We start from the raw sequence: 8,819 nt of genomic DNA on the forward strand, positions 1-8,819 counted from the left end.
CGGCACGGACATATGGCACATCCATTACTGTGGCGATTTTGTTCCCGTACTGCTTTCGATCTCTGTTACTTCACGGCAAATATGAGATGTTCTGTACCTCAATCACCAAGCAAGTTACTTCCTTCGTGGCTGAAGTAGAGGCAGACGTCCCAGACTAGCTCCTTGCAAGTTGATCCTTAAGCTACTTGCTGGCCACTTGGTCGTTAATCCATACCTTATTTTTCAGGTTCAGTCTGGGGAAAGAGAAGATCAGAAATACCTGCACAGACTGGAAAATAAAACAACTCCTTGGTCTCAAGCTTACCAAAATGACCATATTTCACAGACTTAAATGTCTTGTTCCCATCACACCAAATGCCATCACACCTCTTGAGACAACCACCTGCCAAGTTTCATTGTTCAGACTACATGCCATTTGATGCACGCTTCATAGCCCTCCGTACCTCAGAACTGTATCTTCCCTGGGATTTTTAATTTTACTAACTTAGCACAAGTAGTAACAAACAGGATCTTCAGCTACAAACAAGAACATTAATTCTCCTATGCAATGATGGACTGCTTTAAGGAGAAGCCTTTTGTAATGCAACCAAGAACAGCAGTCAAATAAGATCTTTGACTGCTACAAATACTGCATTTTTTGTGCTGTAGCAAAGTGTACCTCCATCATTTACTTCTCCACCTGCCTACCACACTGAGGCCAGTCCCTTAGCAGAATGATGCTAGCCGTGTTTCTGATCCCTCACAATTCTCTGCACACAGTGGATATTCCAGAAGTCTTCACAAGACACAGGAGTCTTTCCATTAACTGTGGTATGTTCAGTCCCCTGGGATGATCCTGACATCTCAAGAGACATCTCAAGTATGAAAGAATAGGAAAATTGTTCTTACTACAATTACTTTTTAACCAGAAAGGGAAATGTCCTGCCTGGCTGACTTTTCATAGAGCGTCACCTATAGTTTGAGAGTTTAAGTGCCCAGGATATGGGACCATGTTCTTCTATTTCACGAACATTGCGAAGTTAGAGATTTTATTTAAAAGAACTTAATTTAAAAGAAAAATAGTAAATGGCACATCATGTAATTGCTATTTATTTTCATAAACATGAGGTATTTCAAAGTGCTATAAGACGCAGCACTAAATGTACATCGTTGGAAGAAATTAAACACAGAACTTTGCAGTTACCCAGTTCTATGCACCAAACATTAACAAATACATTAACTGGAAGAAACAGGCTAGGAAAAGGCATATATAGTAAATTTCTTTACAAAAGTTTCTTAGTTCAAAAAAGTGATAAAGTAATATCTACTCAAAACTTTCACAACTCATTTTCATACGAAAATATAAGTATCAAATTTAGTTATGTATCAGCATCATACTAAAGTATACAGGCAATGTAAGAATTAGTACAGTACATAACAGAGATTAACAATATATTTGTATACAAAAACATGCTCCTCAAACATTGAGGTATTACAGTACTTAGGTATGAACTTCCAGTCTAATACTGGTAGCAAAAGCCACCTCTCATAACCCAAGACATGTACAAAAGGCAAGTGTGTAGATGGTATTTACAGAAAACTCCCACAGGGGTACAAATGCCAACCCCTAAAGTAACATCTGTTAGAACATAAGCACCATAAAACTTAGGAATGAACGTTTTAAAACTCAACTAGATGTCATCAGCAGCTCCAAATGCTCACAACAATTTAAAAAAAAAAAAATCCCCACCATCTACAGTTCTTAAGAAGAAAAACAAAGGCAGTCCATTGTTGTTTGGTAGTCTTGCAATAAACTCCTTGCAAGAACATCCATTTGCTCCGTACCCGGATAATATAGTTTGTTGATTACTTCAGGGACTGGATTGAAAGTAAAACCAACATTCTTAACGTCAAAAACACAATTTTTTTTAAAGAATCAAAAATGTGCAAAGTGGCAATGACTGTCCTGGTCAGCCAAAACAAAACAAAACAAAACAAAGTTTAGCAAGTCCGCTTGTATTCTATTTTCTTTAGCAATTGTTGTTGTCTGGCTTGCAATTTTTCCTTTTCTAGCAATAACTTCTGCTCCTCTGCCTGAAGGGAATGAACATATTCAGTGGCTTTTTTCAAGATCACAACTTTTGCAGCTTTCTCATTTTTAACCAGTTCTGGAACATGGTCCCTTAGCGTTAGGAAACTTGACCGTAGATCATTACGCCGTTGACGCTCCAGGATATTATGGTTACGTCGACGTTCACTATCCTCTGAATCAGAGTTTCGAGGACTTGAACTCTTAGGCTTTGGTTGGATCGTGGGTTTTACTGGACGGGGCACCTCGGTTTTTAACTTTTTCTGCGGTGGAGCATCTTCACTCTCCATGTATGGAGAAGGAGCGGCATAATTATGCTGCTGGTGAATTGGTGCGCAACGCTTTAAAATCAGTTCATTCTGCTGTGTCCTGACCGATGGAAAAGTGGTATTTTTAGGACGCACTGTAATAGTAAGGGTGGTAACAGCCTTGTTGGAGGAGGAGCGTCTTTTCTCCACAGTCACAACATCTATTTCTTCTTCTTCATCCTCTTCCTCCTCATCCTCGTCATCTTTTGGTAACAGAAAATGGAAAATAAAATGGACGTTATTCTCACAGAAAATACTCCGAACAAGTATCAACCCAGATGCGTTTCTTGACAAAATATGTACAGTAAAAGCCGCAATGAAATAACTGATGGCAAAAACAGGGTGTGCCCACCATCTGTAGCCAGATATAGATCTGGAAAACTTGTGTAATATGCATGAAATGACTGAAGAACAGTGATTTCTGAAAGTTTAATGAGTTGTGTTTTTTTTAAAACACTTGTAATTTTCAATCAAAGTGGGGCTACCACCCACATAACGGCAGGGGCAGGAAAGAGTTTTTAGACGGAATGTATGTATTTTGAATGGAATCGTAGAGCTGCCGTACAAAAGGCATGCACAGTGTCACAACACAGCCCTTGCTCGGTAGAAAAGCAGCCGGAAAACGAAACAATCGCTGGGTTTGTTCTAAGGCAGAAGGTGAAGCTGCTCCAGCCGGGGACCCTTTAAGCCGGCGCTTGGTGCACTGCCAAGAAGACAGCTGTTGGAAGTGCTTCCTCACCCAAAGCTGTCAAACCAGACATTAAAGGGACAGCGGGCTTTGAAACCCGGGACGGATCACCGAGTTTATGGCGACGGTCATACGGACCAGCTCATCTACACAGGCCAAACCCCGTTTCAGCCCCAGCGGACTTCTCCGCGGGCACGGACCGGAGATGTTTCTGGGCATTTTCGGCTCTGTCACTGCAAGCGCTGCTCTGAGGGCTCACTAGCCCGCTCCAGCCTTCCCAAATCACGCCTAAGAGCGCACACGGCCGTCCCCCGCGAAGCCCGTCCCCAGGGTGGCAGTGGCAGCCCGCTCTGCCCAGCAGCCCCCCCCCCCCACCTGCCGCCCCAGCACGGCCGCTGGGCTGGGACCCCCCAGCCCCAAGGGGCAGGAGGAGGGAAGGCAGCCCCGGGGGTCCCCCGCCCCACGCAGCCCCAGGGGCCGGGCCTGCCGCCCGGCGAGGCTCCGGCCCCGCCGCTCCCCCGGGCCTAGCTGCTGCCGGGACAGGAGGCCGGGAGCCGGCCGCCCCCGGGTCCGCTGCCCCCGCGGGGCCCCTCCCGCGGGAGCCCCGCCGCCGCCGCCGCCGCGCCTGCTGCCGCCTGCCGGCCGCCCCGCGCCCCGCCCCGCCCCGCCCCGCCCGGCCCCGCCCGGCGATGCCGCCGCCGGGGACCGAATCGGGGCGCAGCCGCCCCCGCCCGGCCCCCGGGCGGCCCGCGGAGCCGTCGGCGCCCGGCGGCAGCGCCGCCACCCCCCCCCCCCGCCCGGGGACGGGCGAGCGCTTACCCGAGTCGCTGAGGGTGTCGTCCCCGGAGCTGCTGCTGGCCCGGCTGTCCCCGGCGGGGCGCGGCGGGCGGCCCGCCCCGCGGAGCCCCGCCGCTCGCCGCCGCCGCCGCCCCGGCGCGGCCCGCCGCCGCCGCCGCCTCCCGCTTGTTGACGGGGAAGGGGAAGACCACGGCCGGGTCCACGCACTCGGGCACGGCGCCGCCCAGCTCCGCGCGGCCGCTGGAGGCGGCGGCGGGGCTGCCCGCGGCGGCGGCGGCCCCCGGGGGCGGCGGCGGGGCGGCGGCGGCGGGCGGTTTGCCCTGCAGCTTCTCGCTGACCGCCCGCTCCAGCTTCTCGCGGGCGGAGAAGCCGCTCCACATGCAGTCCTGGATGATGATGGAGTTGAGGTTGTTGGTCACGCCGAGGCCCGTCTCGAAGAAGTCCCCGCCGTCCGAGCCGCCCCACAGGTCGGCCTCGGGGGGCAGCAGGAGCAGCTCCGACGCCCAGTCCAGGGGGTCGGCGGGGCGGCAGCCCCCCAAGGCCGCCCCTCCCCACGGCACCGGGGCCCCCCCCGGGGGGTGCTCCTGGAGCCCGGCCCGGCTGGGAGACAGGGGAGGGGTGGGCAGCAACTCAAACTTTTTCCAGATGTCCTCCCCGGGGGGAGCGGAGTCCGGCCCGCACAAATAAAAATCATCTTCGTCCGGGTAGAAACAGGGCTGCAAAGAGTCGAACTCGAGGTCTGGGTTTTTACTGACCATTCCTGGCATTACGGGTCTCTTCTCGCTGATCCCTGGGTCGGGCGATGGTTTTAGAGACAGGTTTTATGGGTAGTTCCACCAAGAGGAAGAAGAGAGGTTCTCCCAAGACCTGAAACTAAACCAAAAATAAAAAAAAAAAAACAACCACAATTAAAACACGAAGAAACAAACAAGACACGAACGTGACTGTGACTCCCTTCCTCTTAACCGAAGGAAGAAAAAAAAAATAATCCCATCAGCAACAGCGAGAAAGAGGGAGCCTTGCGCAAGTTGAGAAGAAAATGCATCTCACACACCTTTCCTCCTGACTCAAGATATTCAAAGAAAAGCGATCAGGTAGTGCTCCCACACGCAAAGCTTTCCGCCTTCCCCGGCGCTCCGTGAGGACACAAAACCAGCCGGCACGGTACGGCAAGGATGCAAAGCACCTCAGTGCTTTTGCACATAGCACTCGCCTGCTCGCCCCAAACTGCTTCAAACGCTCAAAACGGCAGAGTAACTGTAGACAGATGCAAGGCTTTGATACCGTAATCTCTCCAGAAAGCCCTCTTAATATGCCAGCAAAAGTAGAGGAAGTTTACTCCTTTTGTCATCTGCGGAGCAGTGCAAAGGGGAGAGAGAAGGATGCAAAAAAGGGGGCGGAGGGGCTCTTTGCAACTTCGCAAATCGCCAGTTCATTCACTCAAAGCGAGCCAGAGAAATCCGCACAAAACACACAAGGGGGGGGGGGGGGAGGAGGAGGAGGAGGAGGAGGGGAAATCCAGCAGCAACAGAAATTATCAACCTTATGTAATAATCTCACGCACAAAAATGCATTAAAACCACCCCGGCGCCACCAACAAAGCCTCCTGATTTGCCAAGAAGGTGAGGGAAGTTTTTCTCCCCCTTTTTCCAGTTTAAGACAAGAGCAACGGAGAGGTTGCAAGGACAACAACTTTGCGCATTTTGCCACTTCACGCGATCAAACCTCCTGCAAACACACCAGCTTTCCAGCCCTCTCACCTCCGGAAAATGCACGCTGCTGCCCTTACCTCGGCCGGACCCCCCACTCACTAGCCACGACCAGTCAACCACAGCCCCATTCCTCCTCCGAGACCTCAGTTGCATCAGACATTAAAAAAAAAAAAAAAAAAAAAAAAAAAAAGACTTTAAGTTCAAAAAGGACATTCAGCGTCTCCCTTCAGCTCGTTTAAGGTAACGCAAAGGGAAATCGTTCTGCTGGGTTCACAACAGCTGACGCTGAAACGGAGACCGAAAGGGGGAAAAAAAAATCCATTAAAAGCCTTATGATGAAATGCAAAGAAACGAGCCCGGCTCAGCTGCTCTCCCCCTGCCCCGCCCCCTGATCACTTCCAGTATTGTACATTTTTCTACTCGTGAAATACATTAAACCGTTTAAAATGCAAAGCAGTAAAGAGGCACCTACAAAACACAGGCGATCTCAATGCGACAGCTCCAAACCAAAACAAAAATATCCTCCAGGATTTTCTTCTGCTCAATGAAAAACCCATTCACGCACTGCAATGCCCCTGCGCTTCCTTTCCCTTCCCATCCTCCCTAGTTTAGCAACTCAAATGCGATGTGGAATTGTATTTATTTGATTGGGTTTTTGTCCTGCAGCCCAGACCCTGCAGCTTCCTCTTCTTACCTCCTTGGTGATGGTGGTGGGTGTTGCAAGGGGGAGGAGTGGCGGGGGGGGGGGGGGGGGGGAAGGGGAAAGAAAAAAAAGGGGGGAAAAAAAAAAAAAAAGCAGATGATCTTGTATGTTGCACTTTACTGAGCGCCAGCCCGCCCGGCCCCCGCGGCTGGCCCAAGCCTCCGCATTCACCCTTTGCTTGCAGACAGATGACTGTCACTGGCTGGCTTTGAAGCTGCTGGATATTATTAACCCCCCAAAAAGGCATTAAAAAAAAAAAAGCAAGGGGGCAAAAAAAAAAAAAAAAAAAAAAAAAAAAAAAAGCTGACACACCCGGGGAGGGCAGCATTAAAAAAAAAAAAAAAAAAAAAGAGAGAGAAAAGCGAGAGCAGCCTAACCCCACCTCCCTGATTTCCATACAAGCAGGGAGGTGCCTGGCATTTGGCGCCAAAAGCCCCATTCGCTCTTTATTCTCTGCCAGCAGAATGAGGTCCCGCTCCCGGAGCAAAAGCGCCAGGGGCGGACCGGGGAGGGCGCCCGGCGGCCGCGGGGGGCCGGGGCCGGCCTCGGGGGCTGCCCCCCGCTCCGCGCCGGCCCGCGGAGCCCGCCGCGGCCGCCGGCCCTTTGTATCGCCCCCTCCCCGCGCCAGCCCCGGCCCCCGAGCTCGGGGGGGAACGTCGCCTCCGGGCCGCCGCTCAGGAGAGCCGTGACCCCCCCCCCACCCCCGCCCCGCTCCCGCCCCCCACCCGCGGCCGCGATCTCCCGCGGAAACACCCGGGGCAATTAAAAAAAAAAAAAAAAAAAAGAGGATAAAGGAAGTGGCTGGACGAGGGAGTCTCTTCGACTCTGGGCTTTTTAAATAATGAGGAATAATCATCCTGCAGGGATCGCCTCCCCGCAGGCGAGCGGGGCTTGCACGCCGGCGCCGCGCCGGGCTGCCCCGGCCGGGCTGCCGGGTCGGGCCCGCGGGCGGGCCGCCGGCCAGGCCCGCGCCCCCCCGTGCGCGCACACCTCTCCGCCGCGGCGCGGCGCGGCCCGGCCCGGCCCGGCACTGCGCGGCACTGCGCGGCGCGGCGCGGCGCGGCGCGGCCCGGCCCGGCGGAACTGGACATCGCCACTCGGCGGGCGCCGCCGCGGCCCGCCGTTCCGCTGCCGACGGCGACACCTTGCGGAGGGCCGGCAGGAGCGGCGGCGCGGCGCGGCGCTCGCCCGGCGCCTCCACGCATATCCCCAGCGGCGGGGCACCCACCGCTCTCTCGCCTCCTCTCCCCGCGGGCGCGGGGGCCGCGGCGGGGCCGGCGGCGGGACGGGACGCGACGCGGCAGGACGGGAGCGCGGCGCTCTCCTCGGCGGTGCGCGGCCGGCGGCGGGTGCGCTCCCCGGCCCGCTCCCGATCCGGCCGCCGCTCGGGGCGGCGCCTCCTCGCTCATAGGCTGCAGGTTGAGGCGGGGACTTGGGCGTCGCTCGCAGGAAGGCTGGTGGCGGCGGGCGGCCGCTTTGTGTGCGGCGGCGGGGGCCGCCTCCCCGGCCCGCCTCGGCCGGCGGTGGGGGCGAGCCCGGGGTCTTCAAAGCCGGCGGCTCCGGGAGGCATGGCGGGGCGGCGATGAGGGCGGCCGAGGAGGGGGCGGCTTCTCCTGAGAGGGGGGCAGTAAGCCCTGGGGGAGGCAGGGTCGGTCCGAGCGCGCCTTCGCCTCGTCCCCGCCGGGCAGCGCGGGGGGCCGGCTGGGCCGGAGGTCCTGCCTCTCGCCCTGCTGGGCGCCCCTCGCCTCCACGTCGCGCTTCAGCGGCCAAAGCTCGGAGGCTCCGCCGACCCTTCGGTGTCCTGAGGCGGCCTTGAGAGCTGGCGGGCGTGCCCGCCGCGGTCCCGAAGCCGGCGGGCGTCCGGGGCGGCGGCAGGGCCGGCTGGGCACCGCCGGGCCGCGGCACGGGTCTGCCGGCGGCGGCGCGATGGCGGCGGCCGGCCTGCCCTGTGCTGCCCGCGGAGGCCAGGCCGGTTGGGTTGGCCGGCCAAGGGTGCCGGCTGCTTTGAAATGGCCGCAGCCAAGGCAGCGAGCTTCTGCCAGGCTCTTGGCTCCCCCAGCTCGCTCCTGCTTACCTTTCCCCTCCGCGCAGAGGTGGCTGGTTGCGGTTCCGCCGAGGAGGCCTCGGTTGGCCCCGGCTGCGAGCAGCTGGAGAGCGAGTCCTCTGTACCAGAGCTTCCGAGCGAGCAGCGGGACCCAAGCAGGGGGTGCTGAAGGTGACTTCTAGATCCCCCGCTGTGAGCTACAGCGTGGCTGGGAGGTGGCAGCTGGCTGGAGTCAGCTGTGGAAGGGGCAGCGCGCCACGAAGCAGAGGAGCGCTGGATCGACTGGGGCCGGGGTTTCAGCCAGCCCTCGTGGCAGCAAGCTGGTGAGATGTTTGAGGTCAGGCTTGCCCCAGCTTTTGTGATTTGGCCTCCGTTCCTCTAATGCACTTTGGATTCAAGACAGGGGAATTCATTGATTAGCTAACGCGTGCTCGGTACTTTGAAGGCGTGAAGTCTTACGAAAGCGCCGAGCTTTATTAATTTCTGTTTGGATGATTT

General features: G+C 56.2%; 1 protein-coding gene across 1 annotated transcript; it reads right to left on the reverse strand.

The window, feature by feature from the left end:
- Positions 1-1,073: 1,073 nt before the first annotated feature.
- On the reverse strand, positions 1,074-8,314 carry MYCN (MYCN proto-oncogene, bHLH transcription factor). The gene is given in 4 exon segments (XM_030037943.2): positions 1,074-2,579; positions 3,884-3,951; positions 3,953-4,735; positions 7,506-8,314. Coding segments are annotated over 3 exon segments (1,344 nt in total). The 5' UTR covers positions 4,630-4,735; positions 7,506-8,314; the 3' UTR covers positions 1,074-1,980.
- Positions 8,315-8,819: the final 505 nt, after the last annotated feature.

The sequence above is a fragment of the Aquila chrysaetos genome, chromosome 15, assembly GCF_900496995.4.
Source record: "Aquila chrysaetos chrysaetos chromosome 15, bAquChr1.4, whole genome shotgun sequence".
Classification (NCBI taxonomy): Eukaryota; Metazoa; Chordata; class Aves; order Accipitriformes; family Accipitridae; genus Aquila; species Aquila chrysaetos.